Source organism: Ornithorhynchus anatinus, chromosome X1 (genome assembly GCF_004115215.2).
Source record: "Ornithorhynchus anatinus isolate Pmale09 chromosome X1, mOrnAna1.pri.v4, whole genome shotgun sequence".
In the NCBI taxonomy this organism is placed as follows: Eukaryota; Metazoa; Chordata; class Mammalia; order Monotremata; family Ornithorhynchidae; genus Ornithorhynchus; species Ornithorhynchus anatinus.
In genome coordinates, this window is record NC_041749.1 from 16211313 (window position 1) to 16229384 (window position 18072).

General features: G+C 48.2%; 1 protein-coding gene across 7 annotated transcripts in view; it reads right to left on the reverse strand.

Annotated features, from left to right (window-relative positions):
• The window catches only part of PKHD1 (PKHD1 ciliary IPT domain containing fibrocystin/polyductin), a 344877-nt gene that overhangs the window by 291925 nt on the left and 34880 nt on the right, over positions 1 to 18072 (reverse strand). For all 7 annotated transcript variants that reach the window (XM_029050691.2, XM_029050690.2, XM_029050688.2 and 4 more), the window contains 10 exons: positions 17912 to 18053; positions 15619 to 15733; positions 13494 to 13772; positions 11993 to 12082; positions 11807 to 11897; positions 9987 to 10129; positions 8877 to 9007; positions 5396 to 5586; positions 3965 to 4103; positions 750 to 877 (listed from right to left, as the gene is read on the reverse strand). In XM_029050691.2, coding sequence (XP_028906524.1) covers positions 750 to 877; positions 3965 to 4103; positions 5396 to 5586; positions 8877 to 9007; positions 9987 to 10129; positions 11807 to 11897; positions 11993 to 12082; positions 13494 to 13772; positions 15619 to 15733; positions 17912 to 18053 — 1449 coding nt within the window. The remainder of the gene's footprint in view (positions 1 to 749; positions 878 to 3964; positions 4104 to 5395; positions 5587 to 8876; positions 9008 to 9986; positions 10130 to 11806; positions 11898 to 11992; positions 12083 to 13493; positions 13773 to 15618; positions 15734 to 17911; positions 18054 to 18072) is intronic.

The following is an 18072-nucleotide window of genomic DNA, read 5'->3' on the forward strand; positions in this document are numbered from 1 at the left end:
AAGAGTATGAGCTTCATGTGTTTGACCTGATTAATGTGCATCTACTCCAGCTCTCAGAACAGTGCTTGGCATGCTGTGGGCAAGTCACTTAATTTCTCTGTGCCTCAGTTCCCTCATCTGTAAAATGGGGATTAAGACTGTGAGCCCCACGTGGGACAACCTGATTCCCGTGTCTACCCCAGCGCTTAGAACAGTGCTCGGCACATAGTAAGCGCTTAACAAATACTAACATTATTATATAGTAAGTGCTGAACAAGTATCATTATCATTATTATTATTAGGTCTATTCTTCACTGCGGCCCTTTCGAGGCTCTCTGGGCTGCCAGAACAGCTATACTGGCTGCCTGCCAGCCCCAAGTCTTGATGACTGACAATATATTTTCAGCCCACTGGTTGGTCTGAAATAGAAACACATCCTTTTCACCCCATATTCCCCTCCAGACTGTAAGCTCCTTGTGAGCAGGGAACGTGTCTACCAGCTCTACTGTTCTATACTCTTCCAAGGGCTCATTACAGTGCTCTGCACACAGTAAGTGCTCAGCAAGTACCACTGATTAACTCCAGGCCTTTGGTTGTCGTGACATTTTGTCCACACCTATGTGGCCGTGCTCCGGACAGCCAGAACGTGCCTGTTAAGTCGCAGTAGTTCAACCCTGACCAGGAGGGACGTATACCAAGGAGATCCTCACCTTTCCTGGTTCTCCGGCCATTAAAACTGGACTCTCCCACGAGCCCCATTCTCCCCTCACCTGAAATCAGGGTGTGCGGCAGCTGGATTTGGAAGACTCCCCCGAGGGGCGGGCTTGGCCTCTGCAGTCTCTGGGAGGACAGATTGACTGAGAATTGGTCTTCAGATCTTCCTTCAGAGGGCAGAAACCTAACGCGTGCCAAAAATAAAACCATCACGCTCAGGGCTTAGAAGGTATTCGATGGGAGATGAGGGCGGGGGAAGGTTGTTTTAGTGAAGGTGGCCCAGGGTACAGTGAAAACTGGTCAGAGACCGTCCGTGTGAAGGGCTCTGAGCAGCTTGGGGAAAGGAATTCCACAGTGGGGTGAGCTCAAATGAATCAGGAAGTGGAAAGAGCTCGGGCCTGCAAGTCAGAGGACCAGGGTTCAAATCCCAGCTCTGCCGTCTGCTGTGTGATCTCGGGCAAGACTCTTAACTTCTCTGGGCCTCAGATACCTCAACTGTAAAATGAAGATTCAATATCTTGGGCAAGTCACTTCTCTGTGCCTCAGTTACGTCATCTGTAAAACGGGGATATGGACTGTGTCCACCCTGATTAGCTTGTACCTACAAGCTGAGAAGAGAAAAGCAAGCTGAGAGAAGCAGCGGGATTTAGTGGCAAGAGCACGGGCTTGGGAGTCAGAGGTCTCGCGTTCTAGTCCCGGCTCCACCACTTGTCAGCTGTGTGACTTTGGGCAAGAGACTTAACTTCCCGGTGCCTCAGTTACCTCATCGGTAAAAAATGGGGATTAAGACTGAGTCCCACTTGGGACAATCTGATTACCCTGCATCCACCCCAGCCCTTAAGAACAGTGCTTGGCACATAGTAAGCGCTTAATAAATACCATCATCATTATCTACCCCAGCGCTCGGTACAGTGATTGGCACACGGTAAGCACTGTAATTTTATTTATTTGTATTGATGTTGGTCTCTCCCACTCTAGACTGTAAGTCCACTGTAGGCAGTGAATGTGACTATTGCTGCTTTGTTGAATTCTCCGAAGGGTTTAGTACAGTGCTCTGCAAACAGTAAGCACCCGATAAATGCGATTGAATGAATAAATGCCACTAAAAAACCCCCGCTGTTTTTCCACATATTTAGACTTGGGAGTCTCACGTGGGACAGGCCCTGTGTCTGACCTGATTGATTTGCATCACCCCAGCGCTTAGAACTGTGCTTGAGATACAGTAAGGGCCTAGCAAATAACCTTTTAAAATACCAAGAAACAAACCAAAAAAAAAAAAAAAAAAAGCCACATTATGGCAATGGCCACGAAGCTTCAGCAGCAGAGGAAAAACACATCTCTTGTAGGTCTCTTCTGTCATCTAGTGGTCAACTCTTGGAAGCAGCTCTAAACTCCTTCCCATAAGGGTCAGGAATCATTTTAAACGTTTTTCCACTCGAAGGGGATGAAATACCTACCAGTCTCCACTTTAGCAAGCTCATCCGAGAAGCAGCTCCCCTCTCCCTTCCCCAAGGGTTTCCCGGACTCTCTTCTGCACCCTAAGTTAGCCCCCCGTGTCCCCAATTTCTCCTCGCCCTCACACCCTTCCTCTCCTTTAGGTTTACTTTTACGGCGCGCTTGAAGCAGCATGGCTCAGTGGAAAGAGCGCGGGCTGGGAACTCAGGGATCATGGGTTCAAATCTCAGCTCTGCTGCTTGCCAGCTGTGTGACTGTGGGCAAGTCACTTCACTTCTCTGTGCCTCAGTTATCTGTAAAATGGGAATTAAGCCTGTGAATCCCACATGGGACAACCGGATCGCCTTGTACCCTCCACTGCGCTTAGAACAGTGCTTTGCACATAGTAAGCACTTAAACGCCGACATTATTATTTCAGCCGCAGAACGGCAGACATTGCCACCACTTGGTCTTCCTGGGTTACGGCCAGGCGAATATGGGAAGCAGAGGCGGGGATGGAGGAGGACAGAGGTGGAAGAGCGGGGAGAGGAGGAAGAGGAGGCGGCCTGAGATTCTCCAGTCCTCCCATCTTGAGGCTGCCTTTCCCTCCTCTCCCCTGATCCTACTCCACCCCAATCCCCTGAAATTTACCATCCCGGCCCCCAGTGCGCACCTGGCTGCAGAGGTACCTGCATTGACAGGAGAGGTGGCATCTGTCACAGTGAAATGAGAAATGGAAATTGCAGGAGGAGATTCAGAGTGGAGGCATCAAGAGAAGGGGGAAGAGCAAGGAGACGTAGCATGGCCTAGTGGAGAGAGGATAGGCCTGGGAATCAGAGGACCTGGGTTTTTTTTCTTGGTGGTTTTTTGGTGGTATTTGTTAAGTGCTTACTATATTCCAGGCACTGTGCTAAGTGCTGGAGTAGATAGAAGGTAATCAGCTTGGGCACAGTCCATGTCGCACGTGGGATCACAGCCTTAATCCCCATTTTACAGATGAGGTAACTGAGGTAGAGCCAGGATTAGAGTACAGGTCCTTCTGACTCCCAGGACCCCTCATGCCCTAACCATTAGACAACTCCACTTCTCTAGTCCCAGTTTCTAATCCCGGTTGTTCCTCTTGTCAGCTCTATGACCTTGGGCGAGTCACTTAACTTTTATTTGCCTCATTTACCACATCTGTAAAATGGGGATTAAGACTGAGTCCCATGTGGGACATGGACTATGTAACCCGTGCTTAGTACAGTGCCTGGCTTGTAGTGAGTCCTTAATCAATACCATTTCAAAAGGGGGGCTGGCTTTAGGTAGCTTGGCAGGTAAGGGATCCAGTCTGTAACTTCTGAGGCTCCTAGAAGCGCAATTGGCTCCTCAGAGCCTAGTCTCGATATTGTTGGGAAAAGAAGGGATTTATTTTTAAAGACATTTCCATTGTAAATGGCAGTCTTTGGCTTCCGGAGAACTGGGTCCCTGGGGTTGCAGAGGGAGATGGCCCACTTCTGAATCCAAGCGACTTCACATAGTGGATGGGGCACGGGGTCTGGGAGTCGGAGGGTCATGGGCTCTAATCCTGGCTCTGCCACTTGTCTGCTGTGTAACCTTGGGCAAGTTACTTAACTTCTTTGGTCCTCAGTCACCTCATCTGTAAAATGGGGATTGAGACTGTGAGCCACACATGGTAGAAGGAACTGTGTCCAACCCGATTTGCGTGTATCCAACCGAGAGCTTAGTACAGTGCCCGGCACCTAGTAAGCGCTTAAATATCATAATTATTTCTCATTATCATCATCATCCCAACAACTGAAATAGGGAAGGAGGGAGGGAGCGAAGTTCCTCTTACCTCGGCCTGATGAGGGGAAGATCGCTCCCACAGCTGGCCGGCCACAAGCTCACTTTGTAGGTGGGAGGAGATCCCTCTACTGAGAGGGATTCAATGAGATTCCCACCGGGAAGGCTGGCTCGGGAATCTGCTTGAGATACTAAAACAGAAAAGGCCGTGCAGGTTAAGGTGGGGACGGCAACCAAGGAAGGCCCGTCCCGCAGGCTGAAGCAGCATCTCTAAATCCTTGGACCCTCCCCACCTCCATGAAGTATATATGCCCTTCTCTCTTTCCACTTCCTTCACCTGCCAGGTTGCACTGTGAGTCAAAGCTAATCCAGATGGTACAAGCCTCTGTTTAGCACAAGATTGCCCAGCTGTGACAGAGGCTCAGACAGGATGTGGCAAGAATCTCCACAGATTGCTATGGGATAGACATTCCCATCAGGATGTGGAAATGCAGGTGAGAACTACAAGAGAGCAATTCCCTTCCTCTTCACCATTCCCAGGAGGGTCCACCCGCTTGGTGAAAGCCAACGGCAGCAAGTAAGGACTCCATGGGCCACGGTGGTCTGGAGAGATGCCTGCATTTGCCCCTGAGAGTATCCTCTAGCCATTCCCTGTGGAAGTTTGGTGGGTATTGTACCCCCCACTAGAGAAGGGGGTCTTCTCTCTGGGCCCCACTCAACAAATGGCACAACAGGGCTCCTCGGGGTCAGGGGAAACCAGAAAGGGCAGCAGAGAGCTGAAAGGTGTGAAAAGTTCCTGTCCCTGGATCCGAGCCCTTCTGGGCAATGAGAAACAGCCTCAGGCTGAACTACTCCATTCGGGCCAGTAGCTGCCAGTCTGGACTTGACACGGGATGGTGGTCTGGAGAGAGCTCCTCCCCTTCCCCGATGATGCTCTCCATCCATTCTCTTTGGGGAATTCCCCCACCCCCCCAGGAGATCCACGGTCAGTTTCAAGTGGCCAGCATCAGGGCCAATCCCTCCGATTAGAATGGCCATGTAATAATAATAATTGTGGTATTTGTTAAACACTTACTATGTGCCAGGCACCGTCCTAAGTGTTGGGGGTGGTGGTGATAAAGCAAACCGTGTTGGACACGGTCCCTGTTCCACATGGGGCTCGTAGTCTCAATCCCCATTGTACAGATAAGGTCAACTGAGGCACAGAGAAATGAAGTGACTTGCCCAAGGTCACACAGAAGACAACTGGCAGAGCCAGGATTAGAGCCCATGATGTTCTAACTCCCAGGCCTACGTTCTATCCACTGCGCCATGCTGCTTCACGCCACACAGTACAGTGCTAGGCACAGAGTAAGTGCTCGACAAATACCGTGTGTCGGACACCCAGAGCAGCCCCTCCCGACAGGCCCGCCGGTTGCCCCAGTGGGCCGCCCTGTGGCACGTAGTTCCCCAAGGCACGGGATAAGGCAGAATAAAATGTCACCTGTCAAGTTTTGGTCCGAAACTATAACTTCATCAACAAAGAACGGGCCCGGGTTGCCATTCTCCGGTCCTGGAGGAAGCAAGTCGATCTGATGTACCCATACGGGCGTGTTGGTCAGGCGGGGCGGGAGGAAGCGGCTGCAGGCAGGGTCCACACAGGAGTCCCACAGGTTGCTGCAGGAAAACCTCCAGCTGAAAGACAGCATTCATTCAGTCGTATTTATTAAGTGCTTACTGTGTGCCGAGAAATGTACTAAGCACTTGGGAAATTAAAATACAGTAAGGCCTGCCCACAACAAGATCACAGTTTAGAGGAGGGGAAGACAGAAAATAGAATTACAGATATACATGTAAGCGCTGTAAGGCTGGGAGGGGGGGAAGAGCAAAGGGAGCAAGTCAGGGTGATGCAGAAGGGAGCGGGAGATGAGGAAAAGTGGGGCTTAGTCTGGGAAGGCCTCTTGGAGGAGATGGGCCTTCAGGGAGTTAATTGGCGGATTCGAGGAGGGAGGGAGTTCCAGGGCAGAGACTGGCAGCGAGGCAGGCAAGATCACGGCACAGTTAGAGTCGTGAGTGGCTTTGGGAGGTGAGAGACGAGCGAGAGGAGCCCTCTAGGTACAATCGCTAACCCTGCAAAAAAAAAAAAAAAAAAGCCAACACCCTCCATTACAATGTGTAATGTATAACTGTTAATATGTAACTGTCCAGTAGGCGTGGGTATAAGTACACACTGTGCTTCCTGGCTCACTGGACCAGACCAGATTCCAGGAAAAAATAAGCTAGATGTCACGGGCACTTGAAGCAGTAACTGATTATGCCTGTGAGAACCAACTGGGAGAATGGCAACCTGAAGAGTTCTGGGCAGAGCCTTCTGGATTACACTGCTGGGCCTGGGACAAAGCTCTGATGTCAACATGCAGTGAAGTCATACAGGGCCTCCAAAGTGCTCGGCTCCGTCCCAGCTCCATGCCCTAAAGTCGCTTCCTGGTAATAATAATAATTATTATGATATTTGTTGAGGGCTTACTATGTCCCAGGTACTTTACAAAGTGCTAGGATAGATACAAGGTAATTGGGTTGGACACAATCCCTGCCTCACGTGGGGCTCACAGTCTTGATCCCCATTCTATAGATGAGGTAACTGAGGCACAGAGAAGTCAAGTGACTTGCCCAAGGTCATACAGCAGACAAGTGGCAGAGCAGAGATTAAAACCCAGGTTCTTCCGACTCCAAGGCCCATGCTCAATCCACTAGGCCACGCTGCTTCCCTTGCGGAAGCAGCTTCCTCCCGGGGTCAGATAGGCTGTCCATAACACTATTGCTACAGATCAGTAAGATTTGCTTGCATCAACTTGGATGTCCCACAACACCGCAAACTTAACATGTCCAAAACAGAGCTCCTCATCTTCCCACCCAAACCCTGTACTCCCCTTGACTTTCCTATCACTGTAGACAGCACCACCATCCTCCCTGTCTAACAAACCCATAACTTTGGCATTACCCTCAACTCATCTCTCTCACTCATTCTGTCATGAAATCCTGTCGGTTCTGTTTTCCCAACATCTCTAAAATCCACCCTTTCCCCCTTCATCCAAACTGCTACATTGCCGGTCCAAGTGCATTTCCCATCTTGACTATCACATCAGCCTCCTATCTCTCCCCCCTGCAGTTATACTTCGCTCTGCTTCCCAGATTATTTTTCTGAAAGAAAGAGGCCAATTCACCTCTCCTAAACCTCCAAAGGTTACCTATTCACCTCTGAATCAAACAAAAATTCCTTATAGTCGGCTTTAACACACTCAATCAACTCTCTCCCTCACATAGCTCACCTTGCTGATCTTCTTCTGCAACCCAATTTGCACATTTCATTCTTCTAATGCCAACCTACTGTCTGTATCTAAAACTCATCTACCCTGCCACTGAACTCTTGGTCGCATCCAGGGTTAAGAAAGGAACTTCCTCCCTGACCACCACTCTCCCCACCTTCCTATCTTCAAAACCCTCCTAAAATCACATCTCCAGGTGGCCTTCCTCAAGACTAGGCCTTTTATTTCCCCTAGCCACATTCCGCTCTGCATCAATTATGGGCTCTGCTGTGTACTCCTTAAGCTGCAGAGACACAGTGTGGCTTAACGGTTAGAGTATGGGTCTGGGTGTCAGAAGGACCTGGGTTCTAATTTTAGCTCTGACATTTTTTTTAATGGTATTTATTAAGCCCTTACTATATGCCAGACACTGAACTAGCACTGGGATAGGTACAAGCTAATCAGGTTGGACAGAGTCCATGGCCCACATGGGGCCTTAATGCCCATTTTACAGATGAGGTAACTGAGGCGCAGAGATGTGAAGTGATTTGCCCAAAGAGACACAGCAGAACCCAGGTCCTCCACTTGTCCGCCGTTATGACTTTGAACAAATCACTTAACAACTCTGTGCCTTAATTACCTCATCTGTAAAATGGGGATTAAGACTGAAAGTCCCATTTGGTACATGGACTGTGTCCAACTTAATTAGCTTTTATCTAACCCAGCGCTCAGTACAGTGCCTGGTACATAGTAAGCGCTTCGTAAATATCATGAAAAAAATCCCTTTGATACTCCAGCCACACAGTACTTATGGAAATATATTTAAACTCTGTCATCTCCTTATCCCTAAAACTATTTTAATGTCAGTCTCCCCCTGTAAACAGTAAGCTTGTTGTGGACAGGGAATGTGTAAGCCTATTCTGTTGTACTTTTCCAAGCACTTGATAGATTGCCCTGCACCACAGTAAGCACTCAAAAACGTCACTGATCGATTTAAATACAATTACTGGCTGATTGATTCAAATGAAGTGACTACCTCTCCAAGTCTTGGAACGTTGACCATCACCATGGTCTCGGTACCCTGACCTCCTCCCGCCCTTGTCCAGGTCAACTGCTACGGGCCTGGGGGCTGTCCAGAGCCCACACATTGCTCTGAGGCTGATGAAGACACTCCCCCTGGCTTTCTTTGAGCAGTATAAGGCCCCAGGCTCCTGTCTCTCTGATCCCGGGCCTGCGGTTGCAATATTAATCAAGGAAAAAGTCCAGTGTTGCCCGAGCAAGGAAGGCAAAACACTTCATCTATCCAAGAAACAGGTTTCCAATCGGCTTAGTATCAGAGAAGAGAGGCTAGCCATTGAGACCTCATCAAGAAGTTTAAGTAGGGTAGTGGCCACCCTTACTCAGGAAGTGAATTCTAGAGAGGTCAAGTAACAAACGAGTGGGTTAATAATTATAGTGAAACTTTCATTTGGAGGATAAGGGAAGTTTATGATCGGGGTTTATTTTTTTTGGTACGGTGCCATCCATTTCTCCTATTTCAACAAACATAAGCAGATAACTCAGCAAAAAGGAAAATTCTACACCTTGATTGGGCCTGGATGATCCCTCTGATTTCTCCCTGAATCTCTTAGCAGACTCCAAGCAGGTGAAAGCCAGTAACCATTCCCATGGATTTGATACCTGTCAAGCCGGGTCTGCCTGAGGTCCCACGGACAGGTTAGGTTCTTGCTCACGGTTTCCAGAAAGATATTTGTGAAGGTCACGCTTATATTCAGGACGTTGGTCATGGCGCCTTTATAGGCAAAGCACAGCTGCAAATGGAAAAAGCAAATCCCTTCATGATATTCCTGTTTACATTGGAACCCAGCAATTTCCCAGGAAGTCCTGGTGAGCCTTTACTCTCTGGACTGTAAGCTTATTATGAGCAGGGAACTTGCTTGCTAAATTTGTTGTACTGTACTCTCTCGAGCACTTAGTACAGTGCTCTGCACATAAGCGCTCATTAAATATCATCAATTAATTTACAATCATAATCTCTTCAACTGTAAACTCCTTGAGCACAGCGATCATGTCCACTAAACCTATAGCATGATCTCAGGTGCTCTGTACAGTGCTCAACACACAGTAGCTGATCAATATATATCACTGAACGACCGACTGGAAGTTTAAATTGTATCTACCCCAGTGCTTAGAACAGTCTTGATACCCAGAAAGCGCTTCACAAATGCCACTAAAAAAGTCTCTCCCTTCTAAACACTGACAGGTGAGACCCTCAGAACCCTTCCCTGGGGACCAGAAACTCCATTTCCATCCCCAGTTCAATCTTAGGTGAAAGGTAGGAGCTCCTGAACCAAACCATAGCCACCACAGGGAAGAGGCGAAGCAAAGCGAGGTATTGAGCATGCATATAATATGAATAATAATAATTGTGGTATTTGTTAAGCACTTCCTATATGCCAGGCACTGTATGAGGCCTTGGGGTGGATACAAGCAAATGGGGTTGGACACAGTCTCTGTCCCACATTAGGCGCTCAGTCTCAATCCCCATTTTACAGATGAGGTAAATGAGGCACAGAGAAGTAGAGTGACTTGCTTTACAAGGTCCAACAGCAGACAAGGGGCAGAGCCGGGATTAGGACCCACGACCTTCTGACTCCCAGGCCCATGCTCTATCCACTACGCCATGCTGCCTCTACGTACCTTTCCTCCTTACCTCAGGCTTATTGGAAGGGCAAAGGAGCGCGTGTGGAGGAAACTCCCAAATGCTGCATAACCAGAGCTACAACTTACATGGGGATATTGACGGAGCTGGTATTTCGTCCCTGAGGACGGAGATAGTCTGAGAAGGATTTGGGGCTGACCGACGCTGAACCTTCCACAGAAGGGCTCTGTCCCACTAGTGAGTGTCCCATCAGAGCCGGAATGGGCCACGCCTATCGATGACAAAAACAAAACGAGAGTTGTGCCTAAAGCAGGGAAACAGCAGCCTCTGGAGCAGATAACATCCTCAGGAACTGCCCACTGGACACTCAGCAAGGAACTGGCTTCAGAATTTGATCCTCTATTCCCTCATACCCTTTATTTTTTTTTTTTTGGAAAGATTTGTTAAGCACTAGGCGCTATTCTTAGGGCCGGGGTAGATAGAATCTAATCAGGTTGGACACAATCCATTGTCCCATATGGAGCTCACCGTCTTAATCCCCGTTTTACAGATGAAGTAACTGAGGCACAGGAAGTTAAGTGGCTTACCCAAGGTCACAGAGCAGGCAAGTGGCAGAGCTGGGAACAGAACGCACTGTACCACTAAAGGGAAATGTACATCGTTCAGTCTCATATGGACCAGAATAATCCACTTCCACATTAGCACCTTCACTGGTTTTTCTAGTGGTTCCCATATGAACAGGTCACAGGGTGGCCTAGTCAGAGGAGCATGAGCCTGGGAGCCAGGAGACCTGGGTTCTAATCCTTGCTCCGCTACGTGTCTGCTGCGTTACCTTGGACAAGTCACTTCACTTCTCGGTGCCTCAATTTCTTCACCTCTAGAATGGGGATTCATCATCTCTTCTCCCTCAGCCTGGGAGCCCTAAATGGGACAGGGATCATGTCTGGTCTGATCTACCCCCAGCATCTTATACAGTGCATTTAATGCCATTATACCATAATCATAATTATAATTACCATTAATATTCTGGTCTCTAGGATAATACCATTACTATTATTGTGTTAATATTCTGATATCTGTGACAATACCATCATTATATTATTAATATTTTGGCCTCCGTGATACCACTATTATATTTACCATTACTCTGATCTCTGACATAGCACTGTCATTCTATTTATCATTACTATCCTGATCTCAATGCTAATATTAACATTATCATATTTATCGCTTACTATTCTGATCTCTGCTATTCTCTCTGTGATATTATCATATTTATCATTATTCTGCTCTCCATAATACCATTACCATGATATTTACATTACCATTCTGATCTCTATAATACTATTATTATGATCCCTATGATACCAGTATCATTATATTTATCGTTACTATTCTAATCACTATACCACTATCATTACTACATTTATCATGATCATTCTGAGCTCTGTGATATCATTATCATTACTATATTTATTATTACCATTCTGATCTCTGACTCGTTAGGCAGTGTCAGGCCGGAGAGCAGAGAGAGTGTCAGGGAATGTATCTGTGTTGTGGTATTGCACTCTCCCAAGTGCTTAGTACAGTGCTTTGCACTGTAAGCACCGATAAATACGATGGAATGAAGTGTCCAGTCCGCTGACTCAGAGGAACCATTCCACCTGCCCCCACCGTAAGTTTTAGAGACCGTCACCCTTGCTAGATTGTAAGCCTCTTCAGAGCAGGATTGGGGTCTATCGACCCTAGCGTACCGTCCCGAGTGCTTAGAACAGTGTTCTGCCCACAGCAGTTGCTCGAGAAAAACTATCAACCCATTTAAGATACACCTCTCTGTGGCCCCTTCTCATAGGAGTCCAGAGTGCCTTCTCCTAGTCAGGTCTCCAGAGGGTTCCCAGAGGCAAACGGAGAGAATCCACAGCTCATCCCACGCCAAGCCCAGCAGTACCTTGCTCGAATCCAAACCGGAGGAGAACCCTGGCGTGCTGAGGTTTCAACTCACACTTCACCGCCAGCATCTCCTCTATTGCCTCTTGGATCTGTAGAACAGAAACACGTGCAGGATCTACCCTCCGGAAAGGGCTCCCTGGAGCAGGAAAATAATTTGGCCACTCCAACAGGGCCCCGCACGTACCTGATGGGCAGTGGCATTGGCAGGCACCGGCTGGCTAGCCGCATGGCCCCAGGAGAGGCGGAAGTCTCCAGGGCCAGACAAAGTCAGCATCTCAAAGGGCGAGAGACCAAAATGAATCATTTAGGGCGAACAGGACTGGACCACATCCCCCACAGCTGACAAACACATGGAGCCAGAATGTCACTTTCATGACCGCTTATGCTACGTGTCTCTAGACGGTAAGCTCACTGGGGGGAGAGAATGTGTCTAATGATAATTACCGTGCTATTTATTAAGCACTTACTATGTGCCAGCCACTGTACCAAGTTATGGGGTGGACACGAGCCAATCGATTGGACACAGTCCCTGTCCCACGTAGGGTTTACAGTCTTAATCCCTTTTTACAGCTGAGATGACTGAGGCACAGAGAAGTGAAGTGACTTGCCTCAGGTCACGCAGCAGACAAGCGGCAGAGGCGGGAGTAGAACCAAGGTTGTTCTGATTTCCAGGGCCGGACTCTATCCACTAGGCCATGCTTCTTCTCTAGCAACTTCATTGTAGTTTACTCTCCCAAGCGTGTAGGACAGTGCTCTGCACATAGTAAGCACTCAATAAATACTATTAAAATCCACCTATCACACAAAATAACCTCTCAATCACCCTCTGAAACTGGAGATACTAGACTGATGGACTGAAACCTTAATTAGGGGTGCTTCGGGGGCCACCAGTACAATCAACAAATCCTGCTATCACTCCCATCCGCCCCCCCCCCCCCACAAGAAGTGTTTAAAGCATCCCAAGGAAAACCAAAGGTCACCCAGAACCAGTCTCTGAAACAGCTCAAGTCACATAGGCCAAGCCAGGGAGTGGGTCTTGACTAGGGAAGATAACAGGGTGGGTTCAGGTCTGAGGGCCAGCTGCCTAACCAGTTTGGAGGGCTCCTCTGTAAGCAGGTCAATTTTGGGGTCAAAGCAGCATGGCCCCATGGAAGGAGCCCAGGCCTGGGTGCCAGAAGTCCTGGGTTCTAATCCCACTTCTTTCCCTTGCCTGCTGCATGGCCTTGGGCAAATCACAACTTCTCTGTGCCTCAGTTTCCTCATCTGTAGCTCAGACTGTGAGCCTCATGTGGGACGAGGACCGTCTCTGACCTGATTATCCTGAATCTACTACAGCGCTTGGCAGACAGCACTTAACAGGTATTATTAATATTGTTATAATGCCTACAAATGAGAGTTAGGGCCAGTTAGAGAATCCTCAAAGCCTCAAGTTAGGGAATCCTCTAAGACTCAGAGGAGAGTTTCCCTTTAAGCTCATTCTGGGGCTTCCCGTGGCTGGCACCACCTAGCCTGGTTCAGGCAGAGCGTGTCTTTCTCCCAACCCCCAAACACCCCACTACCCAGAGCAGCCCAGGGGACCCAGAAACGCCAGCACCAGATTGGGGTCCAGGCGCCTCCATTGCACCCCACTCTGGACAGCTGAACCCCAGGACCTGGGACCTCAGGGGTGTGAGAAGGAAGCAGACCTGGATCTCTGGAAGCTGGACCGCGCTGGCTCGGATCTGGTGCTTCTCTCGGAGGTAGGTGTTGACCACCTTGGGGGTCAGCCAGGTGTTGTGGATCTGCACCCCAATTCTCATCCCCTGGCCGGGAGACATCCCATGATGTACTGCCTCCAGGTAGTATCGCCGCCCCCCAGTCAGCTCCAACTTCTGGGACTTGGGTTGCCAGGCCTCTTCATCTCCATTTCTCTCCCAGGAGTCAAACCAATCAGCGGTGCCTGCTGGAATTGAGGCCACTTTCACCTAAGGCCAAAGGCAAAGATGAGTAATTTATTTATATTAATGTACGTCTCCTCTTCTAGATTATAAACTCATTGTGGGCAGGGAATATATGTCTGGTTTTTTTTTTATTGTACTCTCCCAAGCACTTAGTACAGTGCTCTGCACACAGTAAGCGCTCAATATAATTGAATGGACAAACACAACCGCATCACCTCCAAATCTCTCCACTCTGTCTTTCACTCTGGTGGAGAAGTGTAAAGACAGCTTCCTCCTGAAATCAGGGGGATGAGACTTTCAAGAGACTGCTGTGCTCAGTTTCAAAGAAGTTAAGTGGGTCCCTTACTGGGAAAGGGGACTAACACACTCTCTTAAAAGGCCTTTCAAAAAACAGCACATACCTGCTCAAATGTCTCCCCAATTCTTCACCCATAAAACAAAACTCCTGAGAACTGGCTTGAAGACTCTCTCTTAGCAGCTTTCTTTTCCCCCTTTACCTCAGCTGGAGCTCTTCCTTCCACCCAAGTTCTTCTAATCTTTCTCGGGCCCTGACTCTCCCATCCCCAGTGAATCAAAAAGCCAGCTACCTTCTCCAGGAGGCCTTCCTTGGCTAATGAGCATGGCCTAATGGAAAGAGCAAGGGCCCAGGAATCAGAGGGCTTAGGTTCTAATCCCCACTTCTCCACTTTCTCCGTTGTATCACCTTGGACAACTCACTCCCCTTCTCTGTACTTCAATTACCCCATCTGTAAAATGGGAATTAAGATTGTGAGCCCCATGTAGGACCTTCTTATCTTGGATCTACCTCAACACTTTATACAGTGTTTGGCACGGTGAGAACTTAAATATAAATTCTTAATCATCCATTTGCCAGCTCCTATGATTCTACAGCTCCTTTAACCATTCAGATCTATTTTGGGGTTACCTCTTCATCACTTATTTGTTCCTTTTGATTTCTGCAGCTTCACCTAAGCATTCCAGCTTGCTAAGTTTCTTCCCGTACAAATCCTGGAACCAAAACCTTCTTGAGAAGAAACCTGGTAGCTTTCCAGCCTTGTCTGCTTAGACAGACTACACTCAAAGCTTCATTTCCTCTCCCTTTCTCCTTAATCTCTTCTCTGATTGGCTTGGATTGGTTCAGTGACTTTCAGGTTAATGACCACCACATGAGGCTAATTGAGGTTTTTATTTGGAAGGGGCTGAGAGAGAGTAGCTTCTAATGAGCCTACCCTGGAAGAGGCATGTAGGTAAACAACATCTTTTCCAGGACTGTATTGCATCAAAATCCCCTTGATTAAAATAGCTCTTTTAAATAATCAATGACTCCTTTCTCATCCTAATAACTGATTAGGATTCCTGCTTATCCTGTCTCCATCATATTTATACAAGAAGTATCTTAGAATGATCCCTCTAAGCAATAACTCACATCCTACCTCAAACTTCTGGGGGTTTTTTCCTCATAAACCTCGTGGTTTTCCGTGTCACTTCTTTGGAGAAACAGCACAGTCCAGAGAAGAAAATGCTGGAGTCAGAAAACCTACATTCTACTCCCAGCTGTGCCCCGTGCCTGCTGCGTGATCTTATGTCTCAGTTACCTCATCTGTGAAATAGAGATAAAATACCTATTCCCCCTCCCCTTTAGACCGTGAACCCATATGATCTGTGATCTGATTGTACTGTGTGTTTAGCAGAGTGCTTAGCAGATAACTAGTGCTTAACAAGCACCATAATTATTATTTTCTTTCACCTGAGATAACCCACCTGGCTATCTTAATTCCAGATGAGGGAAGGAGAAAGCAGTCACTCTCAAGAAGATAACCTAGAGTGAATTGGTGGTGATTGTGATTTTGATCAAGAAAGTGAAAATTACCTTTGTTCTTGGGTCTTGTGAATGGCTGAAATACAAAGAGGCCTTATTATCTGCCTGGATCCAGAATGTGTAATTATTTGTCTCTGGAGCCACAAAGAAGCCACGGAGCAGAGCCCTGGGAAATATAGGGGAAAAACCAGGATCTTCGGAGGAAAAGCAAAGCCCAGACACCTTTAACAGGCAACAGGGTTCCTTTTTGAGAAGATAAACTGGATCCCCAGTCTGCAAACTAAGAGCAGTCACTCCTTACAGTAAACCTCTGATTCACCAACCCCCTAGCCGGACTCCTCACAGCCTAGCTGTTTATCTCTGGCCCTGCCGAGTCTCTTTCATACACCTTTAAGTTTATGGTTTCATCTTTCACAAGGCCAAGGAAGTGTGGAGGCTCAGGGCAGCTGAATCACGGAAGGAAATGTTTATCAATCACACTGGTGTAGCGTGCAAAGCCTGGCCACAGGTAACTCGGCACAAAATCGTCCCCGTCTGCAGTGCCTGGCCTTCAAACCGATAGAAATCCGAGTTCCATTAGCCCCCTGGAGGTCTCAAATGGGCACAGATGGAGCCCCTGGGCTTATGCCTCCACACGATAGCACAGGAGGAATCTCTGATGGCCAGATATGCCAATAAGAACTCGCCCAAATGCTCAGCATCTGAAGGAAACTAGGGAAGTCCGTATGAGGATGCATAGTGTTCCTATTGAGGAAAGTAGTAATATTTTCTCTCTTCCATTCCCTTCCTAGTTAGTTTTCCTAGGAATCTAGATGGGAGAAAGTGATCTGTTGATCTCCAACAAGGAGGGGCTTGTGCTCCCTTAAGCTGGAAGAGGGGGTCCAGAGGGGAAGGCTGGACCACTGGTAAGTTTGACCAGGTGCCACAGATATTCGGGGGGAGGAGGGGCTTGTATAATTTCTGAGAGTCATATGACACCTGAAAGTTATCCACAAGGTTCTGATACTTCCTGTCCTGAGCTTAATAGTTTAGACTATCCCTTCTCCCTCTCAGCCTTTCCACCACTCCTCCATCCTTTCTTCCCCACCCTTTCTCCTTCCTGGCTCCCCCCAACCCTCCTCCTTTGCAGCTTCATCATCCATCCTCCCTTCTGACTTCCCTACCCCTCCTCATCCCTTCTCCTTCACAGTGTCTCTACCCTTTTCCATCCCTCCATCCCTCCCAGCTGGATGAATTCCTTGGGGTCCTGCTAATATTGTTAGGTGCTCCAGCAGACCCGATAAGCTGCTTCAACCCCATCTGTGCCTGCCAAAAACAAAGGCCAGCAAAGGCACGACTAGTTGCCTTTGATAGGGGAGAAGCCCCATAACCTAGTGGATAGAGCATAGGAGTTTGGGTTTTAATTCCAGATCTGTCACTTGTTTGCAGTGTGACCTTGGCCAAGTCACTTAACTTCTCTGTGCCTCAGTGACTCATTTGTAAAATGGAAATCAAGACCGTGAACCCCACTGGGGATGGGGATTATGTCCATCCCAATTTGCTTGTATCTACCCCACTATTTAATAAGGTGTCCGGCACATAGTAAGTGCTCAACAATTGTTATTATTAATAATAATAATAATGTTGGCATTTGTTAAGTGCTTACTATGTGCAGAGCACTGTTCTAAGCGCTGGGGTAGATACAGGGTAACCAGGTTGTGCCACGTGAGGCTCACAGTTAATCCCCATTTTACAGATGAGGTCACTGAGGCACAGAGAAGCGAAGTGACTTGCCCACAGTCACACAGCTGATAAGAGGCAGAGTCGGAATTCGAACCCATGACCTCTGACTCCCAAGCCCGGGCTCTTTCCACTGAGCCACGCTGCTTCTTATTAATTGTGTTATTTGTGAAGTGTTTATTATGTGCCTGACACTGTTCTAAGCGCTGGAGTTGATACAAGCAAAATCGGGTGGAACACAGTCTCTGTCCCATGTGGGGCTCACAGTCTCAATCCCCATTTTACAGGTGGGGTAACTGAGGCCCAGAGAAGTGAAGTGACTTTCCCACTGCATGAACAGACATGTGGCAGAATGAGGATTAGAACCCGGGACCTCCTATCCATTAGGCCACCCCGCTTCTCACCAACATAGTGACACCACAGGCATAACTAAGGACTTGCCCAAAGGGATCCAGCTCTGTGGGTAATTTGAACGGGAGCTCCTATAACAGCTATGTCAAAAATCTTGTCGCCGGCACCCACACCCTTCCTCGCTCTCGTGCCCCAGTGCTGCCCGCCTGCCTTGGAGTTGAAGGCCCAGCCCGCTGGCCCCAGAGGTCTCACACCTGCTCTGGAATCTTCCTACCTGAAGCGTTGCCCTTCCGCCGACCCGAATCCCAGGGGCGAGCTGGCACTGGGAACAACCTGCCACTCGTCGGGAGGCTTGGCCTCCGTTCCATCCGAACCCTCGGGAACATCCCCAACTTCGAAAAGAAGCCCGCGGTTACCTGCAAGACACCGATCACT